The sequence below is a fragment of the Sus scrofa genome, chromosome 4 (assembly GCF_054392235.1).
Source record: "Sus scrofa isolate SSC_HxYL_T2T_F1_AM1 chromosome 4, Sscrofa_HxYL_maternal_Yorkshire_Landrace_v2.0, whole genome shotgun sequence".
Classification (NCBI taxonomy): domain Eukaryota; kingdom Metazoa; phylum Chordata; class Mammalia; order Artiodactyla; family Suidae; genus Sus; species Sus scrofa.
Window position 1 is genome coordinate 8,737,831 of NC_139386.1, and position 22,621 is coordinate 8,760,451.

At 48.9% G+C, this 22,621-nt stretch overlaps 2 protein-coding genes across 3 annotated transcripts in view; one reads left to right on the forward strand and one right to left on the reverse strand.

Annotated features, from left to right (window-relative positions):
* Nucleotides 1-19,206, reverse strand: part of LOC146403661 (uncharacterized) — a 28,142-nt gene extending 8,936 nt beyond the window's left edge. Inside the window, exons 1-2 of one of the 2 annotated variants that reach the window (XR_014843336.1) lie at nucleotides 18,979-19,206; nucleotides 18,093-18,879 (exon numbers count right to left, since the gene is read on the reverse strand). Coding sequence is in view for 1 of the 2 variants with exons in the window: in XM_085021636.1 (XP_084877762.1) it covers nucleotides 18,750-18,879; nucleotides 18,979-19,162 (314 nt within the window). In the remaining variant the exon portion in view is untranslated. The remainder of the gene's footprint in view (nucleotides 1-18,092; nucleotides 18,880-18,978) is intronic. The other variant, XM_085021636.1, reaches the window with a different exon arrangement.
* A 511-nt stretch (nucleotides 19,207-19,717) lies between these two features.
* Nucleotides 19,718-22,621, forward strand: part of KCNQ3 (potassium voltage-gated channel subfamily Q member 3) — a 306,090-nt gene continuing 303,186 nt past the window's right edge. The window contains exon 1 of the mRNA XM_021088897.2: nucleotides 19,718-20,238. Coding sequence (XP_020944556.2) covers nucleotides 19,853-20,238 — 386 coding nt within the window. The 5' untranslated portion in view covers nucleotides 19,718-19,852. The remainder of the gene's footprint in view (nucleotides 20,239-22,621) is intronic.

The window sequence follows — 22,621 nt, forward strand, 5'->3', positions numbered from 1 at the left end:
GTGACAATGGTGATCCTTAACTTGATGAGCCACAAGGGAACTCCTCTCATGGGCTGCTCTTAATGGAAGCGGTCAGGGATCAGGTCCCTTCGACCTTCTCACTCCGCTTTCCATATGGTGTGGACCCGTCTGCGTGGTCCCTGAAAACTCCCCAGCCCATCCTCTTCCCAGCAGGAAGGGGGCAAAGGGAAAGAGAGGCCCTTTGGCTCCATCTCCTCTGCTCTCACACTGCGGGTCTGAACTGGGTTATGAGGTCTTATCCAGCCCCGAGAGAGGCCCCTGACTGCCTGTGTGGGTTCAAATTTGCTGTTGTTATTGATATAATAGGAAAGGAAGGTGCACTGGTGGGCAGCCTCTCTGCTCCTCTGTCTCGTATTGAGAGCTATCGGGCGGATTAGAACCAGGACTTTGGCATCGAAGGCAAAACCTCAGCTGCAGCATAAACCAGTGTTTTGCAGGCACCTGCCGTGTACTGGGAAATATATGACAAGCCATGGATGAAAGACGTATAAGATATGACCTTGCAGACAAGAGGATACCATGAGTTGAGTACCTTCTGAGTACCTGGAACTGGCCTGGACGCTTCCCAGTCCTACTATTGCCTCCACACAGCAATGGAGAGACGAGGGCCGCTGAGGCTCAAAGGGATGAAATGACTTGCAGAAGTTTATGTGTCTAGGAAATGGTCAAGTTTCAAAATTCCAATGTGGCCCTGGGCAGGTGACTTAACTTCTCTTTACCCATGACTTCCTCATCTCTAAAGAGGAGAAAATGGTACCTAACCCCCGCCCCCCCAGGACTGTTGCCCGCTGTGGATGCGCTAAAGTATTTAAAGCGCATGGGGAAATGTTTGGCCAGTGGCAAACCCTTGGAAAATGTTCAGACAAGATCATTTTTGTGGTCATTACTATTATGGTTGTCAACATTAGTACGAGTGCTGTCTTTCCACCCTGCCCACCCTGCAGCCCCGCCTAATCCAAGTGCAGTCAGTGCTGCATCAGGAAGACGGAAGGCTGAGGATGTCCCCGGAGATGGTGGCATCCTTTTGACTCTCAAACATAAAAAGGATTCATAAGGGAAAAGAGTTTGCTGGACTTTGAAAGAAGGGTAGGATTTTTTTTTTTTTTTTTTTGTCTTTTTAGGGCCGCACCCGTGGCATACAGAGGTTCCCAGGCTAGGAGTCCAATCAGAGCTGCAGCCACCGGCCTACACCAGAGCCACAGCCACACCAGATCCGAGCCACATCTGTGACCTACACCACAGCTCACAGCAGCGCCGGATCCTTAACCTACTAAGCGAGGCCAGGGATCGAACCCACAACCTCATGGTTCCTAGTCGGATTCACTAACCACAGAGCCACGACAGGAACTCCAAGGGTAGGATTTTAACAGGCAGAGAGAGGAATGAGGCTGGATGAAGAAGCGATTCCAGGGACGGGGATGAACTTGGAAAAAGGCACTGAGAGAGGATATGGCAGGAGTGTCGTGGGATAGTGAACGGGATGCATGAGACAGATGAGTGGGAGACAAAGCAGGACTGGAGGGGACACAGAGCTAATTTAAGGAGGTTGGCCTTTTACCTGAAGGCAATGGGGAGCCCTGGAGGGTTTTGATCAGCGCTGCGCCAGAGGAAGATTGCCATGGCAACAGCTCTGGGGAAGGAAGGGCGGGAGGGAGGCCAGCTCGGTAACTACTGCCATGGTTAAGGGAAGAGGTAATGAGGATCCGGATTAGAGCGACGGCTTGGGGACAGGCTAGGAGGGAACCGATTCGGGGCAGAACGTGGAAGGGACTTAAAGGATCACAGCGTCCTCGTGTGCAGAGTGTGCGGAGAGAAGGCAGGTGGAGGAGGGAAGCTGGAGGGCTTAAGCCCACTGTCTGAAGTGCAGGCTCCAAATAACTTAAGACTTATAGCATTTGAGGCCATCTGCCTGCTGTGACAAATGACTGAATTATTTCTTGGTGCGTTTTCTAGCTGGTTCTGCTTAGACTTTGAGCGATTGGTTTGTTCACTCGCTGGTTCATTTATTAAGCCACATGCTCAGAGTTTCTGTTTAGCGAGCTCAGTCAAGAGATCCAAGGTGCTTTAGACAACCATGAGCCAGGGAGAGGGAAGGCATCTGGAAGAAGAGAGTCCTGCTAGAAACGGGACATCTGTGTTCCCGCCAAATTCATATGTGGAAATCGATTCCCCCAGCGTGATGGCATTAGGGGTAGGGCCTTGGGGAGGTGATTGCGTCGTGAGAGTGGCGCCCTTAAGAATGGGATTAGAGCCTTTATGAAAGAGACCCCAGGGAGTTCCCCTGCCCCCTTTCCTCCCCTCCACGTGATGACACAGCGAGAAGGCACCGTCTAAGAACCCGGAAGCAGAACCTCACCCGACTCAGAATCAGCTGATGCCTTGTCTCCAACTCCCCAGTCTCCAGAACTGTAAGAAATAAATGTCTGTTGTTTACAAACAATCCCTCAGACTATAGGATGCTTTTTGTGGCAGCCCAAATGGACCAAGACAGGCCCCCAAAGTGGTGGCTTGAACGGGCCACCATTAATTTATCTTTCATAGGCAAGTTTAGAGTCAGTTCAGAGACGGCGTGAGGGCCTGATGGCGAAGGGAAATTAGAAACCAGCCTTCGAACCCACCTGTTCTGCCACCCTCAACACATGTAGCTTCCCTCTTGGGATCCAGGATGGCTGCTCCAGCGGCCGCTGTTCTGTCTACACTCAAGCAAGGAAAGGGGATCAAGCCAAGAAAGTGAACTCATTGCTGCTGTTCACATCCCACAGCTGGAACGTTTTCCCATGGCCACAGAACTGCAAGGGAGGCCAACAAATGTACCCTCGCGTCGGGTGACCTCGGAACGCCGTATGAAACCTACCCCCATGGAAGAAGGGGAGGCTGGCAAACAAATACTGTCTCTGCTCCAATTCCCAGTGCCTGCTAAATGCAGGGAATTTAGAAGGGGCTTCATCAATCTGTATTGTGAGTTAATGAAAACATCACGAGAGGTTCTGGGGACACCAAGATGCAATAATATACTTTCTGTTGGGAAGCCGCTTTTACCGGGGGCTAGACAAGTAAAGAAATAAAGACAGCGAATTGCTCTATGGAGTGGGACGGCAGCCTGTGTGGGGCTCAGTTTAAAAACAGTCACAAAGGAGAAAGGCAGCGCATCCACCTGGGGCGTGAGAGAGGTCAGGAAAGACTTGGCGGAGAAGGTGATGCCCTGCTGAGCGTGGAAAGATGAGTCGACGCTGTCTGGGGAGCCAGGTGGGGAAGGCTATTCAAGGACAAAAGAGCATCGGCCAAGAGAGGAGGGTTGAGACATAACTCGACACATTCGGAGGAGGGCAAGGAGGGTGGGAGAGGAATGGCAAGAGAAGGGGCTGGGGCAGGTGGGCGGGGGGCCAGGTCTGGGGACCCTAGGTTTTCTCCCATAGGAAATGATGGCCCACTGAACAGTTTCAAGCACTTGTATTTAAGGGGTCAGGGGTGTGTGGATACAAAGACATTTGAATTTTTGGGACACGGCTTTGGGCGCCCTTGGTGAGGGATGGGTTAACAGTGAGGCTGGTAGCAGGAAGGAAAATTACTGCCGAAGCTTTGTTTTTCTTGGTAAAGCCCTCAAGTCTGGTGCAATGTATAACTTTCAATAGCCGAGTATATCTCATAAATACCTCCCATCAAGCCAGAAATATTTTATTTGAAATCAAAGTTGCAGTTGACTGTTTTAAGACCAAGGCTAACTGACATATATATATATTTTGGTCATCAGTTTTATTTCTCATGCCCAAATTTCCTCTGTCTGTGTTGGCCTCTCCTGCTGAAGGCTGAAAAGACAATGACGATATTTAGAGAAGACTAAATATCAAGAGACTCGTGGGACAGGTCTCTTGCCTTCTGAACATCCGCTGAACGATGAGCAGGGCTGGAAGGGATGAGCTGAAACAGTCTGCTCTGTAGGAAGAGTTGAAACCACGGAAAGGAGAGGTAAGGCATCGATGGGACTACCAGCCGTCTCATGTACGTTTCAAGAAACTGAGCTCCAGGCAGTTCAGTGATACACCCCAGTGACCCAGCTGAGTAGCAACAGCAATACCAGGGGCCAGGACATGGTAAATTCCTTCTAAATTCAAGTCTCTTTCCGCCCATAGGATGGGATGTTACAGCTGAAACAAGGACCTCTCTGGCACCTCCTGTCTTCTTTCAACTGAAATGTTATCCCTCCCCCTAGAAGGTTTCTTCCGGTTCTAAATTTCCATGATTTATCCGGTTCATCATGAGAGCATTTTGTGGATATTGTTCTACTGATGCTGACCACACCATGCAGTAATTGCTCACCCAGGCATTCCTTTATTTATTTAATGAGAATTTTCTGGTCTCATTATAATCTTCACAAATAGCATTTTCAAGGATGCCTAGTGCTCTGGTCCCATAATGCTGGACACCGAGGTAGACCCTAGTTTTTTGACTTAGAAATAAGGCAGTGAAAAACCACGCTGTATTTTGGTAGGCATCTCTGATTATTTCCTTAGGATAGATCCCAGAAGGAGAATCCTCTACCAGGATGTCTGATGTACGTTTCACAATTCACAAGGCCAAGAGAGAGTCTTGACTTGTTGCCCCCAACCCCAAACGCCACTCACCCGCCCACGCGCACGCTCACACACACACACAACCTTCCTTCTGCTTCTTCCATAGTCTTACCCATCACTGAATGACACCATATTATACCCAATTACTTAAACCCCAAACCTACTAGTTGTCTTCAATATCTGTCCTCTCTTCACCCTCGTATGCAGCCCATCAGCATGTCCTGTCAGTTCTACCTTCCACACGTGTCCCAAATCTATCTCACACCACCTCCAGTGTCACCACCTTGGTCCAAGTCCCCAGCATCTCTCCAACCCCTAACCTATCTCTTTCCATCTAATCTGGACCTCTTACTTTCCATTTTCTATATGGTAGCCAGAATACTATAGGAATGTAAATTTGTAAAATGCTACAAAGTGTAGCATAGATGTTTAAGGAGAAAATGCAAACTCGTAACCATGGCTCACAAAGCCCCCTGGCACCTGCTAACCGCCTCTCCTTCTACCCCTTCTCCCAATGCATTCAGGTATTCTGCGACAGGAAAGGTTGAGTGATGGCCACTTGCAATGAATCAGCAAGAAAAAGAAACACAGAACCCTGTCTCATGGATTTATATTCTTGCAGGAAAGACAATAAACATAGTACATGTAGACCTTACAGAGTATGTGCTATGTGGAAAAAGAAAGATAGGACAGAATGAGGGGAAGGCAGGGATTTTAAGATACCCCCCTTAAACAGGATACAGCATTTCAGCAATTCTTGTAACGGGTGGAGGAGGGAACCCCATAGAGATCTGGGGGACAGAACTTTCCAAGCAGAGACTAGCCATTTTCTATACAGAAGCCAAAATCCACTGCATAGCTTACCTTTAGTTCCTGAAGTTCAGACAATGAGTGAATAAACACGAAAACTGAGAAAAGGTCAGATGGTGATCAGTGGTTCATAAAGACCTAAAATAGGATCGTGTGAAGCCACTGAGTGCTATTTTGGGTTACTTTTTTCAAATAATTCTTGTATTGGCCATATAAGCTAGGTCCTCTAAGCCTCATGGTGCAAAGAAAGAAACTAATGGCAGAAAGATTGTAAATTTGCCCGAATTCACTCAGCTTGCCCCTCCTTCTGTGTGTCTCCATGGTGCTCTGTGGCTCTGTGTCACAGCACTTGTCAAATGGTCTTAGAGGACTTCCCGCTGTGGTGCAGAGGAAATGAATCTGACTAGGATCCATGAAGATGCAGGTTCAATCCCTGGCCTCATTCAGTGGGTTGAGGATCCAGCAATGCCATGAGCTGTGGTGTAGGTTGCAGACACAGCTCAGATCCTCCATTGCTGTGGCTGTGGTGTAGGCTGGCAGCTGTAGCTCCGATTCGACCCCTAGCCTGGGAACCTCCATATGCTGTGGGTGCGGCCCTAGGAAAAGACAAAAAAGGAAAAAATCCTGGCCTGACTCACCCTGAATCTGAAGTTCTGCCCCATGAATGTACCGGCCCTAAAGCACTATGGGTATTTGAAAAATAGCCACAATCTCTTCGACATTCTTTCCATGGAGTCTGTGCACAAATGTGAGGGGCTTTTTGACTCCTCCAGCCAGTGGAGTACATTGCAAGTGACACCGTGTGACTCTGAGGTTAGGTCACAAAAGTCCATGCGCTTTGACCTCAGTCATGGGAACACTGCTGCCAGCTGTCCTGAGGTGACCATGCACAGGTGCTCTGACCAAGAGGCTCACCAGTTTCCAACCATCCCCAGCAAAGAGGCTGGCTTGGAAGTGGATTTTCTCACCCCAGGGGATCTGACTCTACCCATCTGAATCTTCCCAGCCAAGGCCCAAACACAGAGCAGAACCAAGCCAGCCGTGCAGTCAGAGCTCCTGACCCACTGATTCCATGAGAATAATAAAGGGCTATTGCTTTGCACCAGGAAAGGTAGGGTGGTGGGTACACAGCCAGAGATAAGTGGAGCAGGAAGGGAAATCTTATGTTCAGATTTACTTATTTGTTGTGTTTACAATTTATTTCCCTCACCTGAATGTAAGCTTTCTGAGTACAGGAATTTTTGCCTGTCTTGTTCAAAGCTGTATTTCTAGCACCTAGTAGAGCACATGGCATATAAGAGTTGCTCAGTAACTGTTTGTGAAATGAATGAAGTTTTATGAAACGTAAACATAGAAATAGAAGAGCAGAAGAATTCAGCTCTTAGCCTTTGGCCAAAAGCAAGAGGGAAACAGAGGCTCACGAGATTCCCAATGACCGTGTGATAAAACCAGCCTGGATGCTTCGGGAAAGGCTGGATACTTCCAGAAGAATTTACTACCATCATTTTCACTCTTGTCTTACCCTTCTCAACCATCTTCTTAGATAGAGATTTTTCCATAGTTTCATTTATGTCTTACCTCATTCCTTGCCAAGCCTGGAAGATCCTAGAAACTCTTAGTTGCTCCAAAAATATTTAGTGAATGAGATCTCATGCATCCCAAACCACAGAGCCAAGTTTTATATCCGTGAATGTAATACAAAACCGAGCTCTTAATTTGGAAAGGAAAGAATCAGCTACTTAATATGCAATGTCAGCAGCCTTGGAGATTTTATGGTTCAAAACAGAACTGCATGTCCCTTAGCCCAGTCGATTTCCTGTTTGTTATCACATTAGACCTATTCCAAGGCAGATGGAAAATTTGAAGGACATCTCCAGCCATTAAGACGGGCATAAATCTTTTGGAACTGCATATAAATACATAATAGTTCCCATTAACATTTTTTGAAATTAGAGTCCATGCAATTTCTTGATTAAGCAGGAGATCTTTCATCATGTAATTCTGCTCCTTACAGCTGATAATTGGGCTCCCCAAATCTATAGTCCTTGATATGAACCCCTGTTGAAAAGTCTGGCTTTTAAGGCAGGCTCTATTCGAAATTCCATGCAATGACCTCTGTTGGCCCTCTCTTTGACCTTCACTTTGCCTTGTCTTATTAATGATAAGAACAATGGTTCTAGCATCTATATTGCAGCTCCCCCCAACATGATCAGCACCCCAGTAATCTTTAGAAATACTAAGGGGTAGTTCTCGTGTCTCCATTTTATATATAATAGAACGAGGGCCCAGTGAGATGGAAACACCTGCCCAAAGTCGCAGCGAGTGAGTGGCAGAGCCAGGAGTTGAACTTCGTGCTGATTTGACTCTAAAGCAGGGATTCCTGTGACTCTGCTGAAAGGGATGGCAGACAAACTGGCATTTATCGAGCTCCTACTCTGTGCTAGGCACTATCTTGGGCACTACACATTTCTGTGGTCATTTTTATAGCCACGTACTGAAGTATGCATTTTTATCTCAATTTCACATGGGAACATGAGGCTCAGAGATAATTAACAAGTTGCCCAAGGTCAAAGAGCTACTAATCAGTGAAGCTGGGATTCAAGTTCAGACCTGAGACTCCACACACTGCTCTGTTCTTTAATCAGGGACCTAAGCATTAAATGACAGGTCGGATAGATGGTGAATTAATAAGGAGGCATTAATAAGATGCCTCCCGACATCTTCACCTGTAAATGGGTTTATAAAACTCCCTCTCCCTACCTGACAAGACTTTGGGAAAACCTAAGTTAGGACTGAAGAGAGAAACCCTCACTTTACAGATCACGGCACTGAGGGCCATGCAGCTCTTCCAAGTTGCTCAGTGAATTGATGGCCCAGGCTAGATTAGAACCCCAGTGTATCAGTCAGCTAATGCTTGGTAACAAGTGCCAAAGTTTATTTTAAAGGTAAAAACATAACCCTCAGGCATAAGTAAAATGAACCCATGTTAAAGATTTTTATCCAACTCATGATGTAATGAGAAAACCAGTAAGATGTTGAGACCAGTTCAAAGGAGATTTCGAAGGACAGAGAGAGAGAGAGAAACATAGACAATCAGGAAGGCTGAAATAAATTTGCTAAAATATGTATAACAGGTTAACGTTCAAGAGGCCATAAAATGTCAAGTTTACAGTTATCTTTTCTCCAGGATACAAATCAACTGTATCTTTATAGCACAGGATTCATTTGCACTGCTATCAGTTTTCTACAGGTTAACTTTTATCCCTGCAGAGTTGCAAAATAGCTTCCTCAATAGGAAATCAGTCAAAGGCACAGATACCTACAGATCAGATCACCCTTGGAGGGATTACAGCACTCCACCAAAAGAACTGCAAATAATCACTTTTGCTGATTCCTGATTTTTTTTCTGATTCAGAAAACCACATAAATTTTAATAGCTTTGTCATAAGCATTTATTCCTCTGTTCACAAGTCCGTAGGCAATTTAATGGCTCTGCCCCACCTGTCTCATTCTAGAGCCGAGGCTGGAAGGACGAGCAGCTTCCCAGGGCATATTCTTCTCATAGAAGGGTCAGGCTCCCAGAGGTGCAAGCACAACCATGTGATGCGTCCTAAGGTCTAAGGCTGCAGATGGTGCATTTTCATTTTCCATTGGGCAAAGCAAGTTATGGGAACAAGCTCCTCATTAATGAGGTGGGTGTGGGAAGACAACTATTTGCTGAACAGTCATCACTGTCCCTATTCTTAGTCCATATCAGGTTGTGTTGAGAGATGCAAAAACATCTGGACACAGAGGCACTATGTCAACATACCAGAATAAGAGTCTTTTACATACAGAGACGTGGTCTGACTATTTGCCCCCTCTTCTGGAAGTGAAAGGAAATGTAGTTGGCCAGAGAAAGGTCAAGGCTGGAAAGGAACTCACTCTGATGCTTGGTTTAGTGACAACATAACCTTCCAGTCTTGGGGGACTCTCATGAAGATATTTTACTCTCACCTGGAGTGTGAAATGGCATCTTGCCACTAAAGACAGTTGAAAAACATCTTTCTTAAATAAGGTATGTCTAACCCTTTGGGTTTGTGGAACCATCTCTAGGGGGGATACAGAATGACAGAATATGTATGACCTATCAACCTGAGTACTGATCTTACTCAAATAATTTTTTTTTTTTGGTCTTTTTGTCTTTGTTGTTGTTGTTGCTATTTCTTGGGCCGCTCCTGCGGCATATGGAGGTTCCCAGGCTAGGGGTCGAATTGGAGCTGTAGCCACCCGCCTACGCCAGAGCCACAGCAAAGCGGGATCCGAGCCGCGTCTGCAACCTACACCACAGCTCACAGCAACGCCGGATCGTCAACCCACTGAGCAAGGGCAGGGACCGAACCCGCAACCTCATGGTTCCTAGTCGGATTCGTTAACCACTGCGCCACAACAGGAACTCCCTTACTCAAAGAATTTTGAGAACTAGTCTAAATTAAAAGAAGATAACAGCTGTGGTATGATACATGCAAGCAATAAATGATATATGACATTTAATAGATTATGTTCATATGCTGTTTTCTTATTCTTATTTTTGCCACAAATAATTAATAGGAAGAAAACTTTATGGTAAGCATCCAGAGATGAAGCAGGAGGGCTTCCAGTGTGACAGCCACTTGAGGTGTCACCCACAGAGGAAGCTTGGGACCAGGGTGGAAGGAGAAAATCGGAGAACAGGGGTCCTCCCGCTAGGACAGGGCTGTGTCCACGTATGGCCCTTTATGAGGCTTGGGAGATGCTAAACAGATTGGGGACCTAGGAGTCCCTTCCTCATTCTCTTAATTCTCTTTCGTTCTTCCTCCTTTTCTTTTCATCACCATCGTCACAATACGACTGGCAGCGACCATTTATGAATTGCTCCCTCTTGTGTTAGGTGCTGTGCACTGCACTTTCCATAAATGCCTTGGCTTTGTGTCGCTTGCCTGGTCCCCACTAACCCAGAGGTGTGCAAACCGTGGCCAGGATGTTCACTCACAAAGCCTGTTTGATGTGGTCTCAGAAAATTTACAAATTAACACTCATTTAAAAGGGAGTCTTAAGTCAGGATTTTTAAAAAAGTGGCCGTTCTTCCTTTGAAGAACAAAAAGCATTCTCATTTTTTCTCCATCAATCTGCAATGTCAAAAGAAAAGTCAAGACACAACTAAGTTCTAAATAACACAGCTTCTGGAGTTCCCATTGTGCTCAGTAGTAATGAACCCAACTAGTATCCATGAGGACGTGGGTTTGATCCCTGGTCTCCCTCGGTGGGTTAAAGGTTGCCGTGAGTTGCAGTGTAGGTCGCAGATGTGGCTTGGACCTCGAGTTGCTGTGGCTGTGACAGAGGCCAGCAGCTGCAGCTCCAACTCAGCCCATAGCCTGGGAACTCCCATATGCCATGGGTGCAGCCCTAAAAAGTCAAAAAATAAAAATAAAAAAAAATAAATAACACGGCATCATACATGTGTTAGATTATCCAGTCTTTTGATAGTCTTCTTAGGAGGTTTTTATTATGGATATAATATTTAATGTAAAATATGGGGATAATAATAATGGCAAGTGAGGCTCAAAGAGATTGGTCATGGAACAGACAGCAAGAAGAAAGTGGCCTCAAACCATGTGCAATGCAATAATACGTTCTTCCGGTCTCTGTATTTAGTTTTGAACCTCATCACAACTCCAGCTTCCTGAAGAGGAAACTGGCATGAGGGAACTTTCATAGCTCCCCAAGCCCGCTCAGCCATAAAGCGCCAAGGTTGCGATGAAGCCTAGGTCTTCAAACACTGCACCCTGGGCTGTCACTGCCTTCCTATGAAGCACCCAAATTTTAGCATCAATGATGTATTCACACCACCTGGGAAAACTTTATCTCTTCATCAGGAAGAACTTTCCAATTATGGGGACACCTCTTTGTGAGATTTGGAGAAAAATCTGGGAACTCTGCACTAAGTGGTGAGTGTGTTAGTTATTTAGCAACGGGATTCCGTGGAAGGAGACTTACTGGAAATATTCAAGGAGAGACCAAGGGCGTGGCTACGGATTGAACCAGATTCACATTTTATAGGCTAGGTTCCTGATGGTCTAGAGGAATGGGAAATCACTGCAGGGGGCTCATGTTATGAGCCGAATTGCGTCCCCCCAACTTCACAGGCTGGCACCTCAATCTCCAGTACCTGAGATGTGACCATGTAAAGATACAGGAGGAAGGAAGGTCACCTGTAAGCCCCAGAGAGTGGCATCAGAAGAAACCAGCCCTGCCAACAACTTGATCTTGGACGTCCCCCTTCCAAGACTGTGAAAAAAATACATTTCTGTTCTTTAAGCCAACCAGCCGGTGGCATTTCGTTTTGGCATTGCTAGCAAACTAATAGTTTGCCATCAGCATTTTATAGACCAGCAACTATCAGAACACAGTCAGGACAGCATTGTTTCAGGAACTGTTCATTCGAGTGGGTGATGTGTTACACGGATTGGATTGTGATATAAATGTGGGCCGTGTCACCAAAGGTGGAGCAACCCTGGACTTGACATCCCAAAGTGCTCTTCTAATTTTGATGATCGAACTAATTGTTAATATTATAATTAATATGTGAATAGTCAGAGTATATCAGTTAATATGTATTAATTGCCTCTGAGTGCCAAAGGTTTACAAGTATTAACTCCCTTACTCCTGAAACATCCCTTCAAGGCAATTATTATTCCTATTTTACAGATGAAGTTGAGACTAGTTATTTAATGTGTCCAGGGTCAAATACTTAGCATTTTTTCAGAGAAAGGATTCCTGCCCAGAGCAGCCTGTCTTAAAAGGCTACATTCTCCCTATTCAGCATCATTATGGGAGCTTCCCATAATCCTCCAGCCTGTTCCTTAGCACCCAAGCACCAGCGTCCCCTCGGCAAAGCATTCAGTGATGGAAATTAGGAAGACCTTGGACTTAATAGGCTCCGTGCCTGTGACTGACAAAGAGCACAATGGACCTTTTATGATGGCAGTAAGGACAGGATGCGATTCTTCTCTTGGCATAGAGCTTTCTGCTCTGTCCACCAAGGTAAATGGAGCATTGGGATGTCTGGGGAGGGGGGCAGTTAATGAGGCACAAAGGTCTACTCCAGGGGGGCTCGAAGGAGGTGAAAAAATGGCCCCAGAACTCCTTGTTGGAAGATACCGTGAATAGCATCTCTGCCCGCAGCACTAAGCCCTCCCACATGAACAGGCTCCAGGCCAGACACTCTTGAACGCAGGTACATGGGCTCATTAGCAGGGAAATGGCAGCGGGTAATTGGAATATGTAAATGGCATGGGCAAACAGGGTGTTTTAACAATCAAGACCTGAAGAGAAAGAGCTTAATTTGATGGAGAGAAAGGAACAGACTGCCCAGGGAGCCAATTACTGGAGCCAGAGGAGGGATGCTCAGCTTAGCAGGGAACGCACAGGAGGGAGAGAGGCTGAGACGCTGGGTGGGTTGGCTCCTGCCCCTAATATGCCAAGTGACCCCACCCTTCTTTTTCTAGACACCAATTCTTGCAAACTCTTTTTTAACAATTTTGTTTTCTTTCTCTTTTTTGACCACGCCCATGGCATGCGGAAGTACCCAGGTCAGAAATCGAACTGACGCTACAGCAGTAACCAGAGCCACAGCAGTGACAGCACCAGATCCTTAACCCACTAATCCACCAGGGAACTCCACTGGGAACTCTTTTTGCCAAGTATCTCTTGCTGCCAGCCCCACTCCTCTCCAGGATCTGCACTGTTTTCCTTCTGGACTTCAACGGGCTCTACCAAGTCTCGCAACTGCTCTCATAGAATTAATTCCTCCTGCGCCCAACGTCTTCTCCACGGAATCATCAGAATTCCCTTTCTGCAACCACCTGGGATCATATCAGTCTATGTTCAAAGCACCTGGTGGTCCCCAAATTCATAAGGCTGGTACCTGGGGGGCCTGTCCCCATGGCCCTGCTCCATTTATGCTCGCCCCACCCATCTGAGCTTCTTGCCCTGGAAATTCCACACTGTTCCTTGACTCCAAGCCTTGGTATATGCTAAGCCTTCTGCCTGGCACAGAATTCTCAGTAAGTAAGACAACTGAGGAGTTGAAAGTATAGAGTCTAGATAACTCAAACTTAGATCTTGGGGTTCATAGTTTTTCTACAGTGTAAGCTTGAGCAGGGTACTTAACCTCTCTGTCATTTCATCGTGGTTCATAGAGAGCAATAAGCATCATGCCTCTCTCATAACTTTGTCACTTGGATTAAATGAGATAATCCATATAAAGCACTGAGCTCCGTGCCAGGCACATGGGTAAGCACTCGTTACATGTAAACAACGATGGTCATTGAAATGCATGATGATACAGAGATGAGTAAATTGTTTTGCATTGTTTTTCTCATCTTTCCAGCTAAATATTAATTATGCAACATTCTTTTCTTTTTTCCACCTGTTTCCCACAGATAGAGAGTAATGCATGAAAGAGGCAATCAGAAATGCTCCCTGGAAAGATGAATGAATGAATTCATTAGATGGATGAATGGACTATTTTACTTAATATAATTATTTACAAGAAAAGGCAAAAATGACATGAAGATACATGCAAAGTAAATTTAAAGGTTAATGTAAGAATGGCAAATGCAAGGCAGGAAAAAGAAACACTTTTCCCCACTGAGAACAACCAAAGCTAAGCCCTTTAGTTACTGCCATCTGGGGCGAAGGTGGGTGCCATTTGGCTCGGAGCTCACTGTGCCTCATTATGCCTGCTTTGCACTGCCTTCCACAGTCCTGGGTCCAGACGCCTTTGAGTAATGTGCACAGAGCATCATAGGCTGCAAAGCTCTATGGCACCAGGGATGCCTGAAGGATGCTCAGACCATTTTACAGGTCAGGAAACTGAGGCTGGATATGAGTTTAGCAACTAGTTCAAGGTCACTAAGATCAAAGCCACAGAGCCAAGGCTGGAATTTGGGTCGGGGGTATAAATTCCATACATTAAGCTAGGTGACAGGTGCAAGGATATCCTTTTGTTGATCTCATCTTACCCATTTCCAGGAAGGCTTGTCACTTGCCAGGGAGCCCTAACAGAGTGGTCTGAAGTTCAGGAAAAAGAAGAAAAGCAAAGGAAGAAGGGAAGAGGGCAGACAGCGGAGGATTTGCTGCAGTTGGGTTTTCAAGAACAAAAAATACACATAGGGGAGGCATGGGATCCTTCCTTCCCAAACATATTTCCTTTTGGCCTGAGATGTTACAAGACTCCAAATTGGAGCTTGTCTTGTCTCCTCCAAAAAAAAAAAAAAAAAAGAAAAGACCTGTCTCACTGGCTCCTTGCAGAGGTAGATTTATAAACCAAAGAAGATGGGTATATATACACAATGGAATATCACTCAGCCGTTAAAAGGAAAGAAATAATGGCACTTTTAGCAACATGGATGGACCTAGAAATTATCATGCTAAGTGAAGTCAGTCAGACAATGAGACACCAACATCAAATGCTATCATCTACATGTGGACTCTAAAAAAAGGACACAAGGAACTTCTTTGCAGAACAGATACTGACTCACAGACTTTGAAAAATTTACAGTTTTCAAATGAGACAGGCTGGGGGTGGGGGTGGGGGAATGGACTGAGGGTTTGGGATGGACATGCTATAAAATTTGGTTGTGATGATTGTTGTACACCTGTAAATGTAATACAAGTCATTAAGTAATAAAAATAAATCTATGCAGAATCTATAAATAAATAAATAACTAGACCAAGCCTGGTGGGGCTGCTGTAGGATCTGATGAGAAGCCGTTTTAGGTGGGATTCTACAAGAGTAAATAAGGTATGTTTCAGGCCATGGAGGGTGATTTGGCAGAAGCACCGTGGCAGGAGAGGCAATTCTGAGTCCAGGACATGTGTTTATTCTAGTCAGGCCACATCTCCCCACCCACCCACCCCCGGCCACGACTGGAAGGTCCAAGGTTATCAACCTGCCACCGGCTGGCTGGCTGGATGCCTGGGGAAGGTGCCATCCTGGGGGCTGAGCGTTGGTCTTCACTGCAGCAGCACTGGCAACAAGTCACTGCCAGAATATTAACAGAGAGTACTGCCGGGTAACAAGATGGCAAATTATTCTCATTGCCTTTTTGCTGATTTATATTTCATAATTCCTTTACAACAATACACACATCTTGAGCAACAAAAAATTAAATTTAAACATAGTCTAACACAGGTATTGAAAGTGTTTGGGGGGCAGGGCGAGAGGGTAGGCAGGGCCCCCACCAGCCTGCTCCTGTGAACCTGCAATGCCCCTCTGCCCATTTGATTACAACAATGATAGTAACTATCACTGGTATTAATGTCTAACCCTGGGAAGTACGATTTATAGAGGAAGAAACTGAGGCTCAGGGAAGGTGTCTTGGTCTCTCTCTCTCTTAGCTCATTCCCAGCAAGGATCCTCACTGCAAAGGAGTAAGAGTCCACCAGTCCTAAGGTCCGAGATAATCAAGCAGTGAGATGAAGACTAGCAAAAACAGAAAACAAAACAAACAAGCAAGCAAAGGAACGGAGGAGGGATGCCAAGGGGAAAATAGGGGAGCTAGTAAGTGCTTGCATTTTCAAGGCCCCAAGTTGCGCAGGGCTGGGAGGCAAAGCCAAGGGGGAGATGCCCTGTGGTTTCCATCAGGCCCCAGTCGAACCCTTGAGGATATTCTGTCACCAAATTCTGTCTTGGTACCAACACGCAGTTGAGAGTCGAGGCTCTTGGGACTTTAGGCTTCAAAGAAGATTCTTTCTCAAGGAACGCAGGACGTTTGATTTCTGTTAGCTGGAATCTGCCCCGCAGAGTGTTGAGATTACATAGTCCCCCAAATGGCACCCAGAGTGCCCCCCATTTTTTGTGACATTCCAAACTCCCCATCTGCACAACACTCTCCATTGGATTATAAAACCATGGAAGCAAATCAATTTCCAGATTCCCTGGCAGCTTCCCTATCAATGGATTTAACTGCATCAGAATTATGAATTTGTTATTGACTTTGCCTCACCCATTATGGGGGTCATGAACATAGCCCTTGCACTTGACCTTCAAATGTTAATATTTGGCAGTAGGCGCCTCTCTTCAAATTAGAAACCTCCTCTGTGCCTGAGGTCCAAACTGCCATTTTGGAAATCTGACCTTTTGATGATTTGCACAATGCCTTCTAAGTGGTCTTTGACTAGTACCCTTTTCTAGCTCTCCGGTGAGGTTTTTTTTTAAGTACTGCCAAAATGGTTCTGTCACTACATTACTCAGGTTGCAAGAGTACTAAGATTTCTTAAGATTAAAGACCTTCACGGTGCTAAAAGACAAAACCGACAACCTCACACGCAAACATACAGGGACTGCTTCACTGGGTGCCAGACACTGTTCTGGGGTCTTTGCATTCTACGTTCACTGATTCATCATTCTTTCACGCTGGCAGTAAGTCCTGAGAGCTTACTACATACAACAGGCGTTCTTCCAGGATTCAGAGATAGGATGCTGAGAACTTGCACTTGCTTAGAGACATAATAGTAAACACAATGCAAATATGATCCGTTTAGGCAGTTGACGGATACAATGAATAAGTAGAAGAGAAAGGGGTTGGGGAAAAGGGTAACCTTAGAAAAGACCGTCAAATGTGAAAGAGCACTATTCTAGGAAGCTGGGACTGGGCTGGGATGGAACGCACATGCGTGTGTTGATGCTTTTGGGGGATGATTAGCAAATGTTAGGGAACCTCGCTCGGTCCCCAGCTTCCACGTGGAGCTTTTTTCACCCAGGAGATTCACTTTCTCCCAGAATCTGCCCTGACTGATTACGGACGTGCTCCAACTCATCACTGGGCATCAATCTATTGGTCAGCATTGACGGGGGTCCTGCTGGGCTTGGAGGCACATTTCTATATGCCAGTTCACGTCGTCTTCGCCAAACCCATCCCTCGGTCCCTTCACTGAGGAATAATCTTCCTTCATTGGGTTCTCGCGACTTACTTTACATTAAGTTCTCATAGCAGAGTCAATTTCCGGGCAAACTCTTCTTTTGCATCAAGCAGTGTATTTTTGTGCTGATTCGGCACCATTTGGAGGGTGTCAGCCTTGTAATACAGTTTTTGTTTTTGTTTTAAGGGCCACACATGCAGCATATGGAAGGTCCCTGGCTAGGGGGTCCAAGCAGAGCTGTAGCCGCCTGCCTACACCACAGCCCCAGCAACACCAGATCCGAGCCATGTCTGTGACCTACGCCACAGCTCATGGCAAAGCTGGATCCTTAACCCACTGAGCAAGGCTGGGGATCGAACACTTGTTCTCATGAACACTAGTTAGGCTTGTTACTGCAGAGCCTTGTAGGATAGTTGAACTTCCTTCTTGAAACTCCGTCGTCCATTGGTTCTGAGATTTCGGTCCACCATTCACGCAGATCCTCTTCCTCCGTCACCACCACACACCCACCCTTTCTTTTCTGCTCTCCTCCTCCAGTTCTCCTCCCCTGCCCCATCTCTTCTCTCCTCCAGGCCTCTGCCCTTCTCTGTCTTTCACTCTCCCTGGCCAACCCTCCAGGCAAATCCAGAGCCATATTCCACAGGCAGGCCTCCTGATCACTCCTTCTTATACACTACAGACCAATCCTACGGGGGTTCGAAAGGCAAGATCCCCAGTGATTTAACAAAATCCAGCCACACCTACCTGAGGCCACACCTTCCTCAACTCTCGCGGGATCTCAACCAGCTGAAGCTCTGCACTTGCTATTCTGCCCCCTGGAAGGCACTTCTGGACACTTAGTTAGCTGTTCCAGCTTGTCATTTATTTCATTTTCACTGTTCTTTTTAGGGCCGCACATACAGACATTCCCAGTCTACACCACAGCCACAGCAACTCGGGCTGGGAGCCGAGTCTGCAACCTACACCACAGCTCATGGCCACTCCGGATCCTTAACCCACTCAGCGAGGCCAGGGATCGAATAGGCGTCCTCGTGCATGCTAGTCCGGTTCATTAGCCACTGAGCCACCACGGGACCTCCCAGCTTGCTATTTCAATCTCACCTCAAAATGTCACCTCCACAATGAGGCCTTCCAGGACTAGCCAGTTGAAAGAAGTTCTCCGCTTCTAGCACGATACGGTATTTTTTTTCTTCACTGAACTATCAATGCGGGAAATTATACTGTTTATGTTTGGCTTCCCGTTGTTGTTTTCAACCTTTCGAGAGAAGGCAAGCTTTCTGAGCCTAGGGACCTCGTGTGCCCTGGTCCTAGACCACTGCCGCTCTCAGGAGACGCTCACGCGGGTTTAGTCATGGGCTGAATGAATGAACAGCAACTTGGGCATGGGAGGGAATGACTTGCCTAGAGCACAAGTTAGGAGCCAAGCCGATTCCGGTGTCCTGTTTCTCAGCCTCTGCTCGCTGGAGCCGGTGGAGATGCCATTCAAGGGCCTGGGAGGTGAGGGCGGAACTCTCCACCACCGACCGCGCACCTAAGGGAAGAAGAGGGAGCCAGGAGCATTTGCTTACCCCCCGAGCGGGTGTGTTCCCGGTGCGCTCGGCCTCAGCCAACTCAGCAACTTGGATTTTACCTCCAAAGCCTAGAAGCTGGCTGGGGAGGTGAGACTTAAAAGATGCAGGGGCCAGGAGAACGCGGAAAAAAGAGGCAGCCCCCGAGCCTCGCCTCCTCTCCCCCGACAACGCCCGGGCCGGGAAAGCCCCAACGCCCACGCGAGCGCGGGGAGCCGGGCGAGGGCTCGGCTGCGGGGGCGGCATGCCCGGCGATCCCCCGGCCTCCCCGCGCGCGGGGTGGGGGCCTCGGGGAGGGGCGGGGCCTCCCGCCGCGACGGGGCGGGACAATGGGGCCCCACCCCGGCGAGGGCGGGCGGGAGGCGGCGTGCGTTCGGCCCGCCGCGCGCTCGCCCGCTCGCCCGCTCGCGCGCTGCTGCAGCTGGAGCGAGGCTGAGGCTGGAGCGGGCGGGGAGGGGCGCGGGTGGGAGCGCGGAGGAGGGAGGAGGCGGCGGCGGCGGCGGCGCGTGTGGCGGGCGGGCGGGAGGGCGGCTGGCACCGGGCTTGTAAATAAACTGCGATGCTGTCTCGGGCTCGCCGGCCCGGGTGCCGCCGCCGCCGCCGCCGCTCCGGAGCGCCGGTGCCCGGCTCCCGTCGCCGCGCGCCCTAGCGCCTCCGCGCCAGCCTCGCGCGCCCTCGCCGGCTGCCCGCAGCCCCCGGTCCGCGCCCCTCGGGGTCCCGCGGCTGACCCGCGCGGGATGTGACCCCTTCCCCCTGCCCCCCGGGGCTCCGCCTTTGCCTGCTTTGGGGGGGGGTGGGTGGGGAGGGGCGCGCGGATCATGGCATTGGAGTTCCCGGGTTTGCAGCCGCCGCCGCCGCCTAGTCCACGCACCCCGAGCGCCCCTTCTTCCCGAAGCAGCAGCGGAGAAGGCGAAGCGGCCGGCGGAGGCGAGGCAGATGGGGCTCAAGGCGCGCAGGGCGGCGGGGGCGGCTGGCGGCGGCGGCGACGGGGGCGGCGGAGGCGGCGGGGCCGCTAACCCGGCCGGAGGGGACGCGGCGGCGGCCGGCGACGAGGAGCGGAAAGTGGGGCTGGCGCCGGGCGACGTGGAGCAAGTCACCTTGGCGCTCGGGGCCGGAGCGGACAAAGACGGGACCCTACTGCTGGAGGGTGGCGGTCGCGACGAGGGGCTGCGGAGGACCCCGCAGGGCATCGGGCTCCTGGCTAAGACCCCCCTGAGTCGCCCGGTCAAGAGGAACAACGCCAAGTACCGGCGCATCCAAACTTTGATCTACGACGCCCTCGAGAGACCGCGGGGCTGGGCGCTGCTCTACCACGCGCTCGTGTGAGTACCAGGCGGCTCGGGGCGCCCCTCGGAGGCGGCGCGTGGCGGGGGGGCGGGGGGCGAGGTGGGGGCTGGAGCTGAGGACCCCTCGGGGGCTTCAAAGTCCAGGAGCGCGGGTCTGCCGCATGGGAGACCTGTCTGCCCTCTGCTGTGTCTGTGTGTCGGGGACCACTCTGGGTGTTGGACACCAGGGCTTACAAGATCCAAGCGCGGCTGCTCAGCTGATTTGGAGATTGGGTTGGCGTGTTTGTGTGCGCGCGCGGGTGCGCATTTATGGCACCTTCTCCGGATGTTGGTATCCAAGCTTAGGAGAATTATGTGGTGTTTCCAGTTAACGAGGAGACTGAACACGATAAGGCGGATCCTCCCATGCGTTCTATTTTTCTGCTTGGGGTGGGTCTCTTCTCTTGGGATCGCTGCTGAGTTTAGATGATACATTCAGGAGTTGGGGATGGGAGTGGTACACTGCCCACAGTGGTGTGTGTGTGTGTGCGCGTGTGTGTGTGTGCGCTTGCTTGCTTGCTTGTGCCATTCTTCTTAGGGCACCATTCTGGTTTGGAAAGGAGCTTGGTTTGCTCCATTTGGGGACCTGGGCTGGTCAGAAAGCATGTATTGGGGTTCTTTTTAGGGAAGCTAATGAGAGAGGGGGATGGGGGGTAGGTTGATTATGATTCTCAGGCTCCAAGTCTCAACTGAGGGGTGAGGGTTTAACAGGGCCAGCAGGTGAGGGCAGGGGGATTATTTTGGCTGAAACATCTCCACAGTTTGATCTTAACGTCAGCTGCTTCCCCTTCTCTTGCTTGAGCTGAGCGGAGGCAGTGGGAGTGGTAAGGGGTCTGGGCTGGAGGTTTGCTTTGCCCCCAGGCTCCCTTCCCCTGGAAGGAGTCTTCTTCTAGTCAGGATGTAACTGCGTGGTGGAAAGGAAGGTGGAGCTTCTTGTGCACCTGACTCTGGATAGAAAATCCCGCTGTATTTGGGGAGAGGGAGAGGATGGCAGGGTGGTTCCTCTCCCAGCAGGGGAAATTGTGTCTGTCAGCACACACCTCGGGGCTGGCAGGGCACTTCCAGGGACCTCTTACTTCCTGTCTGTGGCTTAGTCATCCTGATGGCTGCTTTTTAAGAAGCTGTACCATTAACAGGACTGTGCCGGGGAACCGGCCGGGACCTTGACCCCTCTTGTGTGCTTTTAGTCGTGGGTATTCCTCTCTGCCCTTCTCCGATTGATCCCTTCCCTGCCTGGTGGGAAGGAGTTCAGGGAGCCTTGGAGTTCCACTACGTGCCCATCTTACTTGGTTGGAAACTGCTTTTCCCGGTTTGGCCACCAGGTGGGGGCGTCTGCCCAGGACCTCGGGCTTGGCAACAGGTTTCATCAGAGAGGTTACCAAAGCCCAGAAAGGGTGCCTCCGGGAAACTGAGGAACCAACCAGAGCCAGGAGGGCCTCCGCCAGGAATATGGCTGGTCTGGCCTTTGGGTGGCCCAGCCTTTGGCAACCATGTCTGCGTGTACTTAGAGGTGTTAGTGGCTGGAGAGGAAGGCTAGCCATTGTTGGTCTTTCATTTGCTTTCTTCAGGTGGTGCAAAGGGATGAAAATATTTTCACTTCAGTCTCTAGCACTGTTTAGTTAAATTGGACTGAAGATGATACTGGAAAATGCAGTAATAAAAATGGCACAAAAATTATTCGCGTGTACACGGATGTACACAGCCTCGCTTGTCCTCTTGCACGTAAATGCTGTTGAGGATGTATTGGCTGGCTTCCCAGCCCGCAGTCCCACTGGAGTGTGCGGACTTCCTCCCCCCCGCCCCCATTTTCCAGCCAGTGTTCCAGCCGGTCTTGCCCAGTCTGGGGAAGGGCTAGCTAAGGCATTCATTTTATCCTTCTCTGAAATTATTCCATCACCTGAAAACAGGGTTGGGAATGCCAAAACCTGTATGTAGTCTCAGTTCCCCAGAAAGGATCCAGGAAAATGTCAAACTGTGGAAGGAAGAAGAATGGAATACCGAGCTGGGCACTTTCACCCGTGCGAATCATGTATATCATTCTCATTGCAGTTCTGTGATGTGGGGATTGTTACCTACATTTGATAGGTGAGGGCGTGAAAACGAAAACAGATAAAACCACTTGCCCAGGGTTACACAGCTGAGGTTTTGGAACTCACATGTGAATGCAGTGGGTTATCTCTCTTTCTGAGCCCCGATCGCAGTTCTGACTTTCTGCTGACAACTGTGGGAGTCTGGGTATTTCCCTAGGTGTCACTGGGTCTCCCTCGGCCCATTGGTGACAGAGGACTCTTAGTCATGCCTCCGCCTCCTCTTCCTCCCTCACAGTTGGAAAATGGCTGGAAATGGAGTTTGGAGTCAAAGCAAGAGCTTGGGCAGAACC